This window comes from Populus alba, chromosome 5 (genome assembly GCF_005239225.2).
Source record: "Populus alba chromosome 5, ASM523922v2, whole genome shotgun sequence".
NCBI classification, from domain to species: Eukaryota; Viridiplantae; Streptophyta; class Magnoliopsida; order Malpighiales; family Salicaceae; genus Populus; species Populus alba.
In genome coordinates this window covers 17,294,839-17,314,662 of record NC_133288.1, presented here as the reverse complement: position 1 = coordinate 17,314,662, position 19,824 = coordinate 17,294,839, and the positions used below count along the sequence as shown (strand labels likewise).

The 19,824-nt window shown below is 36.7% G+C and overlaps 3 protein-coding genes across 4 annotated transcripts; 1 reads left to right on the top strand and 2 right to left on the bottom strand.

Annotated features, from left to right (window-relative positions):
• Positions 1-417: 417 nt before the first annotated feature.
• Positions 418-7,046, bottom strand: LOC118029321 (SWI/SNF complex subunit SWI3C). 2 transcript variants are annotated; one of them, XM_035033187.2, is made up of 9 exons: positions 6,829-7,046; positions 6,136-6,696; positions 4,717-5,252; positions 4,086-4,437; positions 3,911-3,984; positions 2,262-2,347; positions 1,879-1,952; positions 1,592-1,770; positions 418-1,282 (listed from the first exon to the last, which is right to left on the bottom strand). In XM_035033187.2, exons 1-9 carry the CDS (start codon positions 6,857-6,859, stop codon positions 785-787), a joined length of 2,391 nt encoding a protein of 796 aa, XP_034889078.1. In that variant the 5' UTR covers positions 6,860-7,046; the 3' UTR covers positions 418-784. The 2 variants fall into 2 exon arrangements, with proteins under 2 accessions (XP_034889078.1, XP_034889080.1); XM_035033189.2 differs by having other exon boundaries at positions 1,592-1,767.
• A 2,420-nt stretch (positions 7,047-9,466) lies between these two features.
• On the top strand, positions 9,467-17,530 carry LOC118029264 (N-glycosylase/DNA lyase OGG1). The gene is made up of 4 exons (XM_035033106.2): positions 9,467-10,323; positions 10,400-10,610; positions 10,704-10,926; positions 17,050-17,530. The coding sequence occupies exons 1-4, from the start codon at positions 9,623-9,625 to the stop codon at positions 17,088-17,090; spliced, it is 1,176 nt and encodes a 391-aa protein (XP_034888997.1). The 5' UTR covers positions 9,467-9,622; the 3' UTR covers positions 17,091-17,530.
• On the bottom strand, positions 17,118-18,543 carry LOC140955639 (beta-galactosidase 6-like). Its single transcript, XM_073409413.1, has 8 exons — positions 18,379-18,543; positions 18,230-18,313; positions 17,997-18,092; positions 17,790-17,902; positions 17,600-17,666; positions 17,401-17,493; positions 17,174-17,317; positions 17,118-17,138 (listed from the first exon to the last, which is right to left on the bottom strand). Exons 1-8 carry the CDS (start codon positions 18,541-18,543, stop codon positions 17,118-17,120), a joined length of 783 nt encoding a protein of 260 aa, XP_073265514.1.
• Between the last annotated feature and the right edge of the window lie 1,281 nt (positions 18,544-19,824).

Below are 19,824 nucleotides of genomic sequence, written 5' to 3'. Positions count from 1 at the left end.
AACGAGGGCAAAACAAACCAGCAACTATGGCTGTTCCGAACTTAATTTTCCTAGAACTATTACTTCAGTAATATCTTTCAAATGATACTAGATAAACAAAATTCATCCGTTCAATTTTTAATATTGGGTGTGGCATTCCACATATCTAAAAAATAGTGGCACTCCACGCATCTATATCTAAAAATGAGTGAAATCTAACAATAACCAAAGTAGTAATGGCTTTGGCAGCTCATTTTTCTCTGATCTCCCTTTCAGACCTTCTCTCTCTTCTCTCTGTCTCTCTTGCACGCTAGTACAGCTTCTAATTCCATATATATTTGGAATAATGTGTCAAAAAACAGAAGACTCAATTTAAAAGTTGAGTTATCAGACAAGGTAAAACCTAGGCTTTTTTTATGTAAAAAAAAGTCTGATCCATCAGCGGGGACAATGATTTAGTTATTTACTAATCTGCGAAAGACAACAAAACAAACATAAATAGCAGTCATACATGCCATTTCCACGACACATTCTATATCTTAGATTATTTGTTCTGAAAATAAGATTTCCTAGTTAATGGATAGCGTTCATAATTCGACACAAATGCTACATCAACTGAGATCTGTTACAAGCCTACAAACTGCACAGAATAATTTATAATCAGATCAAAACTACAAAGCAAGACGGATGAAACGTTCTTGGCTCCTTCCATTTTCATCCTCAAGCCCCAGCTGTAGCACAGATTGAGAGCAAGTAACCAATGTAAGCAACCGTAAAACTCCAAGGTTAAATCACTTTCTCTGTTTCAACCTAAACCAGAGCTAGGGCCTGACACAGACCGCAGCATTTGATTGAGGTTAGGCTGTGAATTTCCAGAGGCATTGTACATGACATTTGACTGAGCTGGCGACGATGGCTGTATAGCAGCCACGGGCAGCCTCGGCCCTAATGGAAACATTGGTTGTGGCTGTCCCCGTTGCATATATGACATGTGAGAATGGACTTGTTGATTGTTGTGTGGATGGGCTGGGTTACTGCTGCCATATCCTGAAATGCTTGGTTGCGAAGAAGAGGAAGGCATCACCTGCTGCCTACTGTTGCCAGCATTATTGTTAACCATCGAAGGAGCAACACCTGCTGGGTTCATTTGTGAAGCGACTCCTGCAGGTGTTATCCGGGTAGATAGCATGCGGATTCGCTCAGCAGCAAACCTCTGCCTTGCCTTCTCCACTTGCTCGCACTCTCTCATTAGAAAGGTTTCCACTTCTGCAAATTGCTTCAGCTTAAGCTCCAATCTCTTCAACTGTTACCATATCAACAACTTATTAATTTGTTAATCATATATCATTACATGGTAAAGCCAGACAAAAAGACCATCTTTCCAGTTTCACTATAGACATGCCAGTTGATACAAGGGATAAAAGTATAGTATCTTGCTTCAGAAAATACATGCCACCCAGAAAAGAAAGACGCAATAAAGGTTGTCCCTAAGAGGTTCAACAGTGCCCTCTTCACCTTGTATACACAAGCAAGGCATAAACATACAAATACTAAGAAAGAAGTAACATAGAAAATGGTAGTACAAAGCAAGTAATGTTGGCAACAGTTCTACCTGATGATTTATTATATTAGCAGAAAGCCTCTGAATTTCTCGCTCTTCATGATCGGCAAACAGTTTAGCTTTTGTTGCTGCAGCAGCAAGGCCAGCTTTGGCAGCAGCTTTAACTTTTTCAGCAGAAAGAGGAGCAACCTCAGCCCCATTTTGACCCCGTGAGCCATGTTGGCTATCTTCTGAAGTATGATCCACAGAAATATTTTGCTAATCTTAGATGAAGGAGAAGGAAGACAGAAATGTGGGAGAGGGAGATAAGTAAAACCGGGAAGCAACTTATGGCCCACCTTCTAGTTGAATTGAATTTGCAACTTCTCCATGAAAACCACCTTCTCTACCATGTAGTCTCTCTGAACCCAACCTTCACAAGTAAAGGAGAAAATTAATCGAATTCAACGAGAATTGATAACATGAAAGAATAATGCATGCATAAAAGCAATAAAAAATTCCTCTATTGAGTATTATTTTTGCCAATGGGAAAGAAGCAAGAAACTTTTATTTGGTTAAAAGCATTGCTACTCAGCAGTTCCTGATACTAGAGGAAGAAAGAACAGAAGAAGGAGATTTGTCATCTGCATTAAAATGCCAAATCCCTGAGAAATCACTTGTATACAGGCACACCATAAGAAATGAAAGTTCATTCATGTTCTTAAGAGAGGCATACACCCACCTATTATCTGCAGACAGCACTTCCAAAGATGCATGAGCACAGGCTGCAGCAACTCTTGGTCCAACAGCAGAGGCCAGAAAAGCAACCTACAAAATTTTCCACTGGTTAGATGGATCCACAGAATACCCAAGCAAGAAAAAGCTTTTGAAACAAGTTCATTTGTGCTGCGTCATTCCACCATTCACCAATAATTTTGAACCACAATTCACCAACAATAAACCTATATTCCAACATTTATCCCCATTCTCCCATCTTCTTTCCACCAAAGTAATTTGTTCAACCCTTTAAAATCTTAAAGTAACTGCTGACAGAAAAACTGCAACCTGATCCAATTAATTCAAGCTGGTGAAACTTTTGCTCAGAAACAACAATCAACCAATCCAATCCCAATTCAACCAACAAATTATGCACCCTAGTTCTGTAAGCCCGAACCCCAAGACCCCATTTTTACCCGCCAATCCAATCATAATTCAACCAACAATAAGGACGTAACAATCCAGATATACTCCACAACACTGCCAATAACTCATCTTTCCTGCATCTTCACTTTTATTAGATGAAAAAGAAATCTCCAGGTTGGCAGATTTGGGCCAAAGGAAATTGAGGTCAAAGTACAGGGCTAGAGGGATGGAAACAAATGACCACATGAACTTTCTTGGAGAATCAAGGACAGAAAGGAATTAGTGAAAAAAATGGGTGATATTAGAGTCCTGATAGTAGAGGCTTCAAATGTGAAAGCCATTCAATAGAAACCAACCTAACAGAAGTAGAGCACTATCGAGGAAAATATTCCAAGCAGGCTAATGATGGAGAAGGTTCATCTTAGAAGGGTTAGTAATGAAGTAAATCAGGGAAAAGAAAAGTTAAATTACTTCCATCAATCCATATGAAAGTATGGTAGAGCTATATGATCATTGGAAAAGACATCGTATCAAACATCTAAACACACTGTTGCAGTGATTAGAACTCAAGCATGATGGGTATCAAATATTGCTCTAAAATCAAGTGGTAAATTTTTCAAGAAACTGAGGGCAAGAGGAATATATGATTCACAGATATTACAACACAACTTGGAGTAATTGCTGCAAATTCTTAGTAGTTACTATATAAGCCTGAATGCTCTTTGATTGCAAAAGAATTAAAAGACAATTAATGCAAAAATCAGTTTAAAACAAAAGATGGTGTCGGAGGACTCAATTTCAGCATTTAAGTTTGCTAATGAGTTCAAAATAGGAGTCATATTAGTTCACAGGAGCTTTATGATGAAAGAGTGATTCTAGATACTGTACTCTGCATATATCCTGAAACTGAAAAGGTACAGAGATTCGATCCACCATGTTGCTAGGTTATTTTTTCCTAATGTTTGCAAGATCTTGCTTAGATTTTTTTTTCTTTTGTTACTCAACTGCAACACGATAAGTAAACAAAGTGAAAAACACAAAAAACAAACACCAGAATCCACAATGACCATGCAACAAGGTTAATTATTTAAGGCCTTCAGTACTACTATTGAAAAATCAACAAATGTGAGAAAAATATATAAAATTAGCAGCTCATTTTAGCATGAATGGCATTGCTAACCAAATTGAGCTGTTTATACTTAATATGCTTTCAAGTAAACATTAATACAGCATATAATAGTGACCTACCAATGCCATAACTGGATTGCCAGAATTTGCAAAAGGGAGCCTGTTTTCAGCATCAGCACCTTGGAGGCAGGATCCTACAGAAACAAAGAGAAACGCAGCCACAGAACATTAGAAACACATCACCATTTTTTTGAATTCAGAAAATCATAAGCAATAGAAATAGCTGATAGACCACCATTTGAACTTGAGTGTGGTCTTCTGTTATCCTCTCTATTTGATGGACTGATTGAGTTGGGCATGCTTGGAACTTCAACGTTTTCCAACAGGCCATCCTCCACAGGCAGACGGAGAAAATGAAGGATGCATTGTGCTTTTGACTTGGTGCCAACATGCTCTGCAATTTCATTCCAATTCTCATTGTAAATTTCCATTGCCTCAAGTAGCAGTAATGTTTCCTGATCACTCCAACTTTCCCCATCTATATCACCATAATCTTTTGTTGAATCCACCTTAATAAAATCTAAGCTTGAATGACCAGTCACAAATCTCCCCTCATGGAAGCAGTCAGGGCATAACAGTATATCAACCTGCTACACGAGATGCTGATCAGCCGAGAGTGGATCCAAAAAAAAAAACAAAGAGCTAACTCAAATAAGGATTTAGGTTGACTGAATATTTAAAAAGGCATTTCCAGGTTTTGCCCCTATATGTACATGGATGTCTTTTGAGATCTCAAAATGAAGAACCTTGTTAGAATGAGCTCCCAGGGAGCAAAGGGGGAAATGAAGTATGGATAGAACAACACAACAGCATCACAATGATATAGAAAGGAAGCAAAAGCAGGGACAGAGGATATGAGGATTTACCTCCTTTTGTGACTGGTAGCACACAGAGGGAAGAAGCTGAGAACAATGATTGCAACGATTTTCAGATAAGCACTCACGAATTCTGTTGTCCAAGTCAGAGAGATCATCATCATGACATGACAATGATGAGTAAACATCAGCTGCCTTGAGCCTACATTTGGGCTTGTCAAATTGGATCAAACTATCAAAAGACTTTAAAGCAGCTGATGGCACATGAACCTCACCATTTGGATCCTCCCTTAAATAAGACCCCCCATTCCAATATTCACAACTTGGTGGAGCTGCACAGTAGTTTATAATTCCCCAATGATCAAGAAATCTAAAAATTCGAGTAAAATCTTCATTGTCAATGCCAACTACCAATCCTTGACAATCAGGAACTGTGAGCCTCTTCTCTGGATTCTCCATGTATTTAGCAACAATGCGATTTCTACACTCCCTGTATTTCTCTGGTGTGTGATCTGGAGATTTTCCAGAGAAAAAATGTGGCACCACTTGTCTCTCCAGTCGATTTACCAAGGCCGGTGAAAACCAATCTACTCTCAGAGAATACCAACAATAAAATGCCAAAATCAATAAAACTATGAATATAGTACAGCTAAAAATGAGTTTGCACAGAAAAAAAAAAAAAAAACAAACAAACATTCACATAAATATTCAGACAAAAGATATTCAATATTTGTTAAGGCAAGTTATATCTGTGTTAAGGTTCTCTAAATAAGAGCAACAATGTGATAACTAACCTCAATCAAGCAAATCCATAACGCGTCTCTTGGTGTGAAATTGCTTAACAATTTTTACCCATACAAACCTCGAAATTATATGCCTTGAGCTGGTAAGGCAACTAGCTAGCTCACTAGATCATGAGATGCTTTGAGCTGGTAAGGCAACTAGCGAGGTTCAGAATCAGGTTCCCATGGCAATTTGGATTAGGATCATTCATTAAGGGTGCAGGGCTCGAAAGTAATAATGCCGTTTACTATGAAAAAAATTAAAGGTTTCCCAAAAAATAAGAGTTGCCTTTTTGAATTATATCATCACAATAGGATTCAATAAATACCATTTGCCTCTCTATTTTCCTCTTCATATAATTTTTGATACACGGCAAACCCTCAAGAAAATCAAATCCTTAAATTAGCAAAAAGGCAATGAAATCCCCCAATCACTGTTTCTTTTTCTTTCAATATTCAATACTTTAAAACCAAAAGCCACTCAAAACCTCAAGTTCACTACTGCCACTTAAACCAACTTTCCATAGCTAAAGCAAAAATAAATTCATCTTCCAAATACTCACACAAAGCCCTACCATATCCATCTCAACAATAATAACACAACACCCACTTCAACATTAATATCAACAAAGAGAAAAAAATTAAAAATTCGAAAAAAAAAGAGAAAAAGAGAGTGATAATTTCAAACCTGAATGCATAGGAACCAAATGAACTCTACTCCAGAACCTCTTCACGACACCCTTTCCATCCATAATCTGCGGCGGCGTCACTACATACCCTGTATTCCCTCCATCACTCCTCTCCAAATCACTCCCATCACAGTCCGCTATCACAGCAGACACCGCCTGCAGCTGCCCGTACGATACATTCTCCAAATTAACCACCAATTGCCCTCTATTAATGCTTTCCCCAGCCAGGCTGGCCCTCTCGGCGGCCACAATCGCCATCACGGAGGCATGAGGGCGGTTCACAGCGAGCCTCGTGACAGGAGGGAAATCGCATAAGCGGACCCCACCATCAATTAAAACCTCGGTCTCTTGAGGGTTTGGATCGGGTCCGCTGGGCTGTTGATTTGGGTTCGGGTCATCAGAATCTTCTCTGTCGATAACGTTGTTATTATTGTCGTCTGCCTCAACGGCGTCGTCCTCTTCTTCGGGTTCTTCTGTTTCTTCTTGGTGGTGGTGCTTTGGAGGTTTTCGTGTAATTTGAGAATCTCCTCGCTTTCGCCTTTTCCATTTGCCCCTACCATCTGTCAAAATCAGACCGAATTAAATAAATAAATAAAATAAAACAAGCACTACGATTGATGGTTGGGGAGGGCAATAAATGTTGGAGTTGTGGAGAGGGAGAGGGGGTTTTGTGGGAAAAGAGAAGAGAGTACCTGAGGAAGGGAAAGAAGGAGAAGCTGGCATTGTTGGAGTAGAGGGAAATGCGGAGATTTGTGGGGTCTTCAATTGGTTGAATGGGGAATCAAAGGGAGGGAAATGGTAGAGAGAGAGAGAGAGAGAGAGAGAGTTGGTGTCTCTCTTCTATGTATCTGATTGCGAGCTTTGTGCTGTTGCTTTGTCTGGTCTCTTGCAAAGCCAGGTTTCAATTCGGGGCATTCTCTCTCTCTCTCTCTCTCTCAAAATTGTTTCCTTTGTGTAAAGTATATTTTAGCCCCTATAAATTCGCAAAATACTACACTTTGAATTCTATAGTTTCGAATCTCTTAATATCAACCTCAGTGTTTTCGAGACATTATAATGTGGCTCGTAGCTATTCAAAACACCCAAGAAATATCTATTTTTTCATGATGATTTTTTCTTCTTCTATATCCTTATTTATGTGATAATGTCCTAGAAATAAATTAAGAGGATTGAAAATATTATTTAACATTAGTTTTATTTTATTTTCTATTTAGAATATATTTGTGCCTTTAAGTGTTTTTATCATATAAATTTGTATAGTTTATCAATACTCAAATAGTAAAAAAACAAAAAAAAGCTATGAATAAGGTTTTTTTGAATTAGATTCTCTCACACACACATGTAGCTTTAACTCTAGCTCTAATTGTAATTATAACCAATCTTTAAACCAAATATATATTTAGAGCTATTTGATTAAGATTGTTTTTCAAAATATTTTTTTACTTAAAAATACATTAAAATAATATATTTTTTATTTTTATAAATTTATTTTTAATATTATCATATCAAAACGATCCAAAAAACATTTAAAAATTTAATTAACTTTAACAAGATTTTTCAAAAACATGATTGGACCATAATATTAAATAAAAATTTTAAAAATCTACATGGTATGGTTATAGTTTTTGTTGTAACTAGTATTGTAAGATATGTTTTTTTATAATTGTGGTTGTAACTATAAAAATATAAATAATACATATTGTTAAAATATCTTTTATGTTAGATAAGATTCAAATCCCTCATTTTATAATTTATAATTTTTGGGTTTTAAATGATTTTTAAAATAATTTTATGAAAACCTTTACCAAAAAAAAAAGCTTAAAAAACTAATGTCCAATGCCTGAAGTAAGAACTTTTGGAAATATTAGAGTTGATGTTGAAGAATTTTAAACTATAAGGGTCGAAGTGGAGCATTCGTAAATCTATAAGGGTAAGCATACAATTCACCCTCTTTTTTACATTTTTCTTTCTTTCCTTTATTGGTGGGTTATTGTACTATAGCTTGAAGGGGAGCCAAAGTATTGCTGTGGGAGTGCAGTGCAAGTGTCCATTTCACGACACGCGAAATAGCGCGTGAATTGATACATTTTTGCTGCTGATGGAGAGTGAGTGACACGTGCTTGAATCTTTTTCTTATTTTTGTCTGAAAGGAAGCGTTTTTTTTCCCGTATTTGTTTCTCCCTGATTTTTCAGAAAGGGTCAGAGCTAAAAAAAATTTCAGTTTCGTAACCAATTATTGCTATTTAATAAATTTTATCTTAAAGGTGATCATGACTATTAATTATTTTATGTATCATTGATTTTTTAAAATTTTTAATTTAATTTTTTAATATGTGTAGCCTTACATAGTATTTTTTTTTCTTTTATTTTATTCAATAAATTTTATATATGTGTCGACTTCTATTACAAATTGATTTTAATAAATAAATTCATTAAACATAACTGGGTAAATGATTCGGGTTGTGATATTAAATATCTTGATTCTATATTTGTCTCTTAATTTTTTCATTTTTGTTTTTATTTATCATTAGTTTTTTTCTATTAAATTATCCTGATCTTATGACGTAGGACACACAATAGATATATAATTTAGATATATCTTATATCCAAGTCACAAGTTTCACATGTTAGCTCAATTTTGTCCATGACAATATTTTTTTTTATTTGTTATTGTTATCTTATTTTTTTTATTACAGTTAAATCTATAATATTTTAATTTAAAACCTTTAATATTAATATATGTATTTTTTAGTTATTTTATAACCTTAATTTGAAAAATATTTTTAATCAAATATGTTAAATTATTTTTTATTCAACTTCAATTTCAATCTGAATTTTAAACCAAATATATATTTTACCAAAAAAAAAAAAATAACTTGTAATAAATCAAATACATCATCATCAAATCAACTTTAGTCCACGAAGTAATCACCTTCTCCTTTATAAAACCAAAAACACATGCTTTGAATCTCCTTTTATTATTGAAAGAGTTCTTATCCATGTAAACTAAAACAACAACACAACAATTTGAAAAAGGCAAGAGATAAGCGACTATGGAGGTTCAAAATCTCAACGATTAAACAATGGAGTTGCTTCTACCAAACCTTGTGGAGATCTCACTAGAATCATGCATGCATGTTTGAAGAAAATGGATATAGTGAAATGTATTGGTAGCAATGTATGGAGATGGAGAAAATCCAATACTCCCATCTCTGGAAAAGATTATTAAACAAGCAAAAAGAAGTTTGAACAATAGGATAAAAACAAGCATGTTTGTAAATAATTGTTTTCAACAAAATATTATTAAAAATCAATATTCTTACGATATCATGGGTGAAGAGTAATTACATAACAATCAAATTGAGGATGGCACTCGCGAGAGGAGATAGCATGATGCGGTCATGAGAGGGGATAGCACTCGCGAGACTCCACACAGGGAGGGAACGAATAGCTGGCCGCAAAATTCCCATCACTAAAAGGGAGTTCATGCACTCCCTCAAATCCTTCCCAACGCCAACAATGAAGCGAGCCAGATCCACGCCGCCACCCGCCACCCCCAAGCCCACCACCAGCAGATCATCACCAGTACCACCTCTACCAACACCACCACAACCCCGCCACTCCTCCAAAAAACACCAAAAAATAATTTTCCAGCCAACAAACTGGGCCCCAGTCAACCTGACCCAGTCAGAACTCTCACTCCCACTCACATTCCCCACCGGCCAAACCTTCCGTTGGAAACAAACCGGCCCCCTCCAATACACAGGCAGTCTCGGTCGTCACTTAATCTCCCTTAAGCACCATCAAAACGGCGACGTTTATTACCAAATCCACCATTCCCCCTCCCAATCCGCTGCCAAATCAGCTCTCCTCAGTTTCCTCAACACCAACATCTCACTAACCGAAATGTGGCACGGGTTTGGCGCCGCTGATTCGCGGTTCGCCGAATTGGCACAGCACTTTAAAGGAGCTAGGGTTTTGAGGCAGGATCCACTTGAGTGCTTGATTCAATTTTTATGCTCTTCGAATAATAACATTTCGAGGATCACTAAAATGGTGGATTTCGTGTCGTCCTTAGGTGATTATTTGGGGAATGTTGAGGGTTTTGAGTTCCACGCGTTTCCTTCCCTGGAAAGATTGGCTTTGGTTACGGAGCAGCAGCTAAGAGAGGCTGGTTTTGGTTATAGGTAGGTATGTTTGTTAAATACTGTGTTATTGTTGATTTTTTTTTTTTTTTTGTTAATGCTGTAAATTAATTAGCAGAGCTAAATACGTTACTGGAACGGTGAATGCTTTGCAATTGAAACCGGAAGGAGGTGTGAAATGGCTTGAATCTCTTCGAAAATTACAACTCCAAATGGTGATTGATTCACTTTGCACATTACCTGGAATTGGTTTAAAAGTGGCATCCTGTATTGCTCTGTTTTCTCTCGATCAACATCATGCCATCCCTGTTGATACGCACGTGTGGCGGGTACAATGCTCTGTTGTGTTTTAGTTTATTTGGTAGCTTTGATTCGCTATAGTTTTGATAAGAGAATGCTTGTTTTGGGGTTGACTCGAGTAGATTGCTACGACACACCTTGTACCTGAGCTTGCTGGTGCTAGCCTGACACCTAAGCTCTGCGGCCGTGTGGCAGATGCGTTTGTGACTAAGTACGGGAAATATGCTGGATGGGCGCAGACATTACTTTTCATTGCTGAATTGCCCTCGCAGAAGGCCCTTCTACCATCAGTGACTGTCAATGAAAAGAAATCCTCTAAGAAAAGAGGCAGCAAAGCACAACGTGGTAATTGAAGCTATTACCTAAGCATCCCTGATATTTTAATTTTTGCAGAATCTTTATGCTTTATTCATATGTTTGGCTTTCAAGTCTGCTACTTTTATTTTTTCTTTTATGTCTTTAGATCCCCTTGATTACATGCATGATTGGTGTAAATTTACAGTTGTCAAGATTGTACCATTCTTCTTTCAAGCTCTGATAGATTGATTGATTTTCGTTTTCCTTATTTTGACATTTTTTTTCTGGATATAAAAAAAGTAAATTTGGAAATAAAGTTGCAATCTGGAGAACATTAAATCATCAATATAAGTTGACTGACACTAAGTTTGCAAGTTAACATATACAAAACCACTTAATCAAGAATTCACTGTATAGCCAAGGAAAGGGGAACTTTTATAGAGAAAAACAAGAGGAACATTTACATGTTCTTCACGTGCTTTATCCACACTGTGTATTAGTTAACATCGGTCTCCCCATAATCCCATCATCTAAACTTTTAGACTTGCAGTGCCCAGACTTGTAGCCCCTCGCAGCCACAGTGCATTCTATCCTCCCATAAAATACAAAAAATAAACCAAAAAGTTTTTAGACCTAGACTAGGATATATGGGTTCTGGAATGAAGATGACACCTTGAGTTCACTCATCTCGCCTAGATATACATCATTTAAAAATTGAATTTAAATTTTCATGGTACCTCTTTGCCCAATATGCTATGAAACTTAAAATCATGTGCATTTGGCTTCAACCAGCAGAACTTTAGGAATGCCTGGACATGGGTCGCCACCAAAAAAATGATTTGATTGAGGGATGGAACAGCTTCTCTTCCCTATACAAGCCTGAAAAATAGGTAACAGTTTTGATTGGGTTAATCAATTTGCAAGAAAAGGTGCGTGGCTTATTCCTGTCATATATATGCATAATTATAGTTCACTGTTAGCTGGGTTTCAGCAAGTGACTGCAATGGCTAGATATATCTCTTAATTGCCACCACTTTTAAAAATTGTTGAAGGTTGGGGGGCTGGGGAGATTTGGAGCAGCTTCAAGTAGTTATTCTAGTAGGGCATATACCATACAGCGTAAAGTACCCATTTCACTTGACTCAATCCTGTCTCTTGTCGTCAACAATATGGAAATTGAAAAGAAAAAAAAAACTTTGAGCGATCAAACCTTGCTTTAAGTTGTCTGCCATTTTAATATCAGAGAAAGATTCTCATGTTAATATTAAAATGAATTAAATGTAATTTGTAATCCTATAACATCAATGCTTTGCATGGATAAAGAATAAATTAAGCCAAAATATCTTAACTTTCCTATTTGTCTCTGATTTTCTCTAACTTCATGACAAAGCGAAGCATTAGGAATTTAATTTTAGAAAATTTAAATCACACAAAACCTTACCTTTTCTACATTGGCTTTAGAACTAGATGAGTGACAGTTTCCAATAGCGTAACTTTCACAATTACCCGAGGGGGTTCCAAAGCTTGCAAAAATGATCCTAGAAATGTTTCTTTTTGGAGGACAACTAAGCTGAACTGCAGACAAGTGTGATTTGGATGCATAGCCACATACTTTTGTAACTGAAACAGTGTCTACTGTAATCCCTGGAGGGTATCCTTTTTCTTCTTCTAGTAGAACTAGCAGGTTGCCAGTTGGTTTGAGGAAAGCTCGAGGGATGTTGTACCTAATATATTAGTTCAGCTATTAGGAAAAAATAGATCAAAGTTGAGTTATCCTCTTAAGAGACCTTCTTTAGAAAGACAAAGCACCAGTATGTTTTAAAAGCCTTGAAATGAAACATTATTTTTCTATGAATTGAAAAAAAAAAGTGCCAAAACCTAAGACATCATAAAGTAATGGTCATTTGAAAAGGATTATTAGGGTTTTTTCAGGAAAAAAATGGTGTTTCTGCATGTTCTTCTTTCTCGTAAAAAATGATATTACCATGTTTGTGAAGGACTTCCTCGGGAAGTATGGAATGATACCCAATATCGGCCAATACTTTGGCCATTAACCCAAGCCTCACCCTTTCCCATGGAACCAAGGTTTAGTGCCACTGGATCATTTCCTGCAGGTGCATCAAAGAGAGTCTGCAAATAATAAATGAGAGAAAAGTCAGTATTACACTGTAGCACTGGCAAACATAATGAGGAACTCCTGTTAGAATTAGATAGTGTTGTGTGTTTATGTTGATCATAATGTGCTGAAACAAAAGAGAATTTTTATGATTCATCATAGTTTACTCTTGTTCTCAAAGGAAGGATTTGGTTTTTAATATAATATGTAGTTACAGTGTACTTTCCTTAATTTCTTTCTTGTATCAAAATTAAACACAGAAATTCAACTTAGAGTCAGTTAATGAATTTCCATACCTTGTACCACATGAGTGGTCGATTGGTTCCTAACTTGTTCCACTTAACCTTGTTAGATCCATTCTCCGTGTAAATTTGTAACCTCTCTCCTAACAGCCCAACCTTTGTCAAATATGTTTATAAGATCAGTATAATCTGATTATTTTCAAGGTCTATCATTGAAATTCAGAGGAAATAGGATCTGTGAACCCTCACTCAAGGCATACCTGGTATCCCCATGTGTAAGTTGTGAAATCCTTGTTTTGAATCCTTACTCTACGCAATCCAGCAACCCTGCGCTCGAGATATGCTCCTGAATCCTGTGTTACAAATAAGCTGACCTGTTAAAGTTATGTTGAAATCAAGTAGCTTCTGCTTGTGTCACATAATTTTGAAAGTCAAAACCACTTGCAGAAACACAGTTGAAAAGAATACAGCTTGACTGCTGTGCTGTATTATCTGTGTCATATCAAGGTAGAATTAAATATCAGCATTTATTGGTGAATCTAAATTTGCTTCTTGAATGTTGAATTTGTTTTTATCAAGGTCGAGCAAAAGTTTTCTGCTTGCTGTGTCATTGCTGAGATAAGAAACGAACAAATTATATACATACATGAACACACATGTATTTCCTTAAATATCTGTCAAGTAGCCATCATATTCTTGAGTCACTGTATAGAAAAAGAAGAGCATTGAGACTGAAAGTACCGGTAATCCAACTGTTGCACTAAGTAAGGCAACATTATTTGTTCCATTTTTTAGATGAACTGTAGCCTGCAGACTGAAACTTGTATTCTGATGACTTCCGTGACCAAAGCCTATATAGAAAAAGCTTAATTATGTTAAAAACTGATAACTTTTAAAAATAAGCACCCCAAGGCTGTGGTGGAGACTATAGAAACCGGACATTGAAATTGTCTGTCCATCTTGAAATTCCAGATGCCAAGGTTTATATTGAAAATCCTGCATTATTAGATACTGTGTATATTCATTTTTCACTTTTATACATATGCAAGCCTTGTTAGAAGAACTGTCCAGCAACTAGTCAACTGTTGATAGATGCTTGTGTTTTATGTCACTCTTTCATGTTGGTTATCCGCTACATGAGCTGTTTCTGGCTCTTTAGTCTACCTATTATCGTGTGTACAGTGGATTATGGGTAGCCAAGATTCATTTGTAGTTGTTTTAAATTGTCCCTGTAACCTTTAATTTGAAGGGAAAAAAAGGCCTCTTGACAACATGGAATAAGATGGATTCCTGTAATAGTGCCATAGATGTTAAAGCGATGTGAAGGAACTAATATGTGTAGCTATAAAAGTTTACAACTTTTTTATAAACTTGCTCAGCAATTGGTCATTTCTTCCATCATCTTTAAACACAGCAGACCAACATTGCATTCTCTCATTTATGTGTCTAACTAGTCTTAGAAGATATGTGAGACTTGTTTGCTTAATTTAACGAAAACAAAAATCGCTGAATTATATTTATGGGCTATTTTCTACCATACTAAAAAGGATTAAGAGTTCTAGAAGCATACCAGCATGGACTCCATTTACATATGCATGCAAAACATGTCCATGTGATTGGGCATTAAATACAGGCTGTGCATTGGGCAGATTTTGTTGAAACCTGCACTTTTTGTAGCATATGGTAAGCATCTCAGGTCATATGGTTTTTTCATTTTCATCGAACTACAACCTTGTTAATATTAAATCTTTTCTATGTGCTTTACCTGAAAGTGTACCATAGGTAGTCAGATGTATCTTTTGTTGTACTCATGTGCTCTAACAATCTGTTTGCTCTCAAAGATGTTTTGTCAAATTCTGGGATAGGTTCACTATACTCTTCCCATTTCCCAACCGAGTTGAACTTTTGGTTTGGTTTCATTGATCTTGAAGTATATTGTGCATTTACCTGTCCATGAAAAAGTTGAAAAGAAATAGAATCACATTTTGAGATGCTTAATTCTGTAGTCATTGCGTGCACAATGCATTTCAATGATGTATTTTTCTAATACTTTTGTTGTGACCTTAATGTGGTTAAGTCAATTAAATGAAAATGCTGAAATATGAAAACCTTTATAATGATCAGAACACGGGGATAAAATATTATGCCCTGATGTTATGAGAGATTGAGTAGAGTGTACAGGTGCCTTACTTTTGCTGTATTAAAGGTCATGGTCTTGCAGTCTGGTAGAATGCTAATAGACTTTTCAGGCAACTTATATGAATTACTTTGAAAGAGGACTTCTACTTCTTGTTTGCCGTCATTGTTCACTAGAAAGGCAGCACATTGTCCTGAATTTCCTTGGAAGACATACGCCTGAATTTTCAGGGTTGAGTGATCAAGAAATAATTTACTCAAATGTTTCTCGAAAGAAATCAAACACAAGTTACCAATCTCCAGGAAAGACAATGTTCTTAGCTTTCTTACTTGTTGTAGTGGCCCCAATGACAAAGTTTTATGTGCTCCATGAAGTAGCAGCTTTGAACATGACTTTATTGCAGCATGTAATTCCTTCAGGTGACCCCATTTTGGCTGCCTAATTAAACCTGCACCCATCATTAAAACAGATCAGATTGTAATTTGAAAAATACAAATTAATGTCATGGAAAAATCTACAAGACTTACCATACTCATCAAGAGGGGCTTGGTCATAGTAACTTGTTATTGTAAATGCAGAGGCTGTTCTTCCAAAATTGGTTCCTCCATGATACTGGAAGTGTGTTGGGGAAGAAGTTAATAGGTCTGGACAGTATTTGTTATTGCGATTACATTAAATCAAAGAAAAAGTTTGTATGCGGGGTAGTCTTCTGGGCTACCATCTATAGATTTCAAAACATTGAATCATGAATGAAAAAAAGGGAGACACTATACTGTTTTGGTTTAGTCTAGGCTGCAATTATCATACCATGTAATAGTTTACATAACTTCCTGTTTTTGCAATGAATAAAGCAACATGAAATGCTATGTCTTGAGCTGATCTCATGTATGTTTCTTCCCCGTATACCTGATAGCTTCAGACAAACATGAAGGCATTAGTTGTAGTCTCGGTAAATCATTTCATTAGCAAGTTGGCTTGGCAAGCATATTGAGCACATCCTTTTTTGTTTATTTTTATTTTATCGACATTTGAAAGGAAATCAGAAATATACTACTGACTTTTGTTTATGTGATCATGCTTAAGAGTGTTGCAGGATATATAGATTATATTTAAACTGTGGCAAGGCAGCCCTCTCTATTGCAACAAGTTAATGTTACTTGTCAATGCCATTTAGCTCTCCTTTTGACATAATCCATTTAGAATTCTTTCTAATGTTCAATGTATAATCTGATTTTGGAAAAAAAAAAAAAACAAATAAAGCGTTTCATTAAAAACATACAAACTCGTCCAGTTCTCAGTCCATATTGATGGCTTATTCGGGGAGTTTGGTCCTGCAAATGTTTCTCCACATCGCATTCCATTGCATGAATTGATCTGCAAATTGCACGACTTAGTCTTTAATCACGGAATAACTGCTTATTATAGCACATAATGCAAAATGGAATTTAAAAAACAAATCAAGAGGGTGTTAGAGCAACTAGCAGATTCTTTGACAAACAATTTCAAGGAAGATTTTCTGCTTTTTACCATAAATTTCAGTGCATTTTTTAAACTCATTGTTCATCAATGACTTGTGTATGTTTAGTGAATCTCATGAATTTGCTCTTATAGAGACTGAATGCAGGTCATTTGAAAGCTTGTAACTCTAATTAATCCTTTTCTGTCCTGGTTGGCAGGCCCAAGCAGCACTGAGGAAGGAGGCCAGCAAGCAGATTGAACGTCTTCCAGACCAGAAAATGGTGGATTACCTTTGAAGCAACAGTTGCTAAATGCTAAACATTGAAGGACGAGGGAACTAACCACAGGGTCAGGAGCATCATCCTGCTTACACATCACCCAGGGCACTCCAGTTTGAAGATTTACGGCCATCAATGCAGCCCAACGAACATAACTTGGCCCTTTCTCATGAAAAGCTGCTTCAACATTCTTGTACTCATTCTCAACCTGTAAGCAAACAGACAGATATTAGACCATGATAACGGCCTTAGCAATGATAAAATGCCTCAATTTGCTTCGTTGGACTTAACCTGTGATAGTATGATTGGCCCTCCTTGTGAAGCATATAATTTCTCTGATTTCATCATGTTTACTATTCTCGATACAAACCTTTTCATGTGATACTGCCATTGGCCAAATCAGAATACAAGTTCAGTTTTAGCAGTGCACCGTTAAATACATTAATCCAGTGTTGGAACTTGTGGATTTGATGTGACAAGCAGTCGATACCTTGAAAGGTTGGTTATCAGATCGGTAGACCATGCCCGGAATGTCATGCAGCCAAAATGGCAGTCCCCTGCAATTTTTTAAAGTTTTTATTTAAAAATATTCTTCAACGTAAAAATAAATAAAAGGTGGCACATTATTTTTGCTTTTGACAGGCCTGTTTATCACGTCTGAATTTGGAAATAACAGTTACCCGTATGTCCATTCGCTCTCAATAAAGGGCCCAATTCTAAGGCAAGCATAGAGGCCTTGAGCTTGGATTTCCTTCACGAACCTTACTATGTCCGCTCTTCCACTGAAATAAAACTGCAACGAATAGGGTATGCAATGGTCACTCACCACTACCGTCGATCAAACGAAAACTAAAAGGGGCCTTACACACGCGCAAATTAAGAGCTACCTGCCCTTGTTGTGGCTCGTGCAGGTTCCAAAACACATAGGTCTGTATAACGTCTATGCCTCCAGCCTTGGCTTTGGATATCAAAGATGACCACATCTGCAAACAGGACCAGGTATATATCTTGGGATTTATCATCTTAGAACTGCAGACAACCCAGCTTTATCTTTTCTTAAGGGAAACGCATCCATGGGAGAAGGGAAGAGAAGAGATTAAGTGCAACGTCCTCGACTTACAGTAAAGGTGGGAGATAGAGGAATGAAGGGCCACAAAGAAACAGATAAAGGCCATGCTTGTTGAGCTACTATAGGCAAAACAGACTAAAAAGAAGAAGAAAAGAAACAAATGCATCGTAAGTTCATGAACAGAACAGTGAGATACGTACATCAGGAGTGCTGCGAGGATAGTGGATTGAACCAGAAAAGAGAATCTTGTGTTGGCCATTGATGATCAAGGATCTTCCATCGTAGGTTACGTTGCCTCCACGGACTGTGCCCGTCGCTGTCCATAGCAGCAATATTGCAGTGAACCAATAGAGCATGCGCACCATCTTCTAAATATCTAGCTATTAATTTAGTGACCTGAAGCTTCTTCTTGGTGATCACACACCCGAGTCTCCAGCTTCCACCTCTTTATATACAGACTCTCTCGAAACTATACTGATATATACTGATCTCAACTGCCTTTGAGATAGCGTAGCCTTAAAAAATGTAACCTACTCCCCCCCCTCTCTTCATAACTGCTAGTTTGCTATGGGTCAAAACCAAGGTTACAAATATATAGAAACACTTGTGTGCTAAAAAAATAAAAGGAGAATGACGTGCCTTTAGATATTGAAATTACTAATAAGAGATCGAACGTAACTGATAAAAAAGAAAGAGAAAGATTCAAATCATGGAGAGAAAACAGGAGGGAGCAATCCAGAATGTGGACTGTTTAATTGACGATGATGAACGTGGGATGTCGACGATGTCTATGCTCTAACTTGCGTTGACTGCTTCAGAGTTTTTGCAAGGTTCATCCACGAAATTGGAAATAGCAACTAGCCAGTTCAGGCACTGCTTCTCTCTCTCTCTCTCTACATTAATTTTCTTTTCCGTTTTATAAGAGCATATTGGATCTTAATTGATTGGGATTATAATGCGGATTTGCTTGGTTTGTTTCCAATTTAATTTGATTTTACTTGTATTAATTATCCATCAACTAATAGGAAATAGCGAATGATTGACGGTCCATTAATTTCATGTATGTATATAGAGTACATGTACCACGTCCTCTTGGAGTTTCTATCTTCCTAATATACGAGCAATTACGTACTACGACTGTTCTATTAATAGATCAATGATTATAATTGTGATTAAGTGGAGCAAATTTCGAAAACATCATCCATCTCTTTTGTGTTTTGCATTGTGATCATCCGTCTATCATTTTTTTTTCCTTTTCTTAATAATTTTAGCTAAATTATGAAAAACTTATGAACAAAGTGATTCCATAGTGTCCACGAATGTGTGTCTACAACGCTTTGGAAACAATATTTCCCTTGCCTTAAGAGTAGTTTTAATTTTAAGACTTTATGCTATCTAAAAAATGACTAAGAAAACAATATATATCACCTTTCAGATATATTATATATAACTCCATCTGCAAAGTGGAGCATCGACTTTCGAGACTGTAATGCATGTGGATAAAGCTACAATATAGTTGACTTGACAAACATCGCAGCTCTCTCAAAGAAGCTGCTCAACAAGATCTGCTTGTCCGATTTAACTAGCATAACAAACAAAAAATTGCCTGATTTCAAGAAAAAATCATGGGACTAGCAGGCCGTACA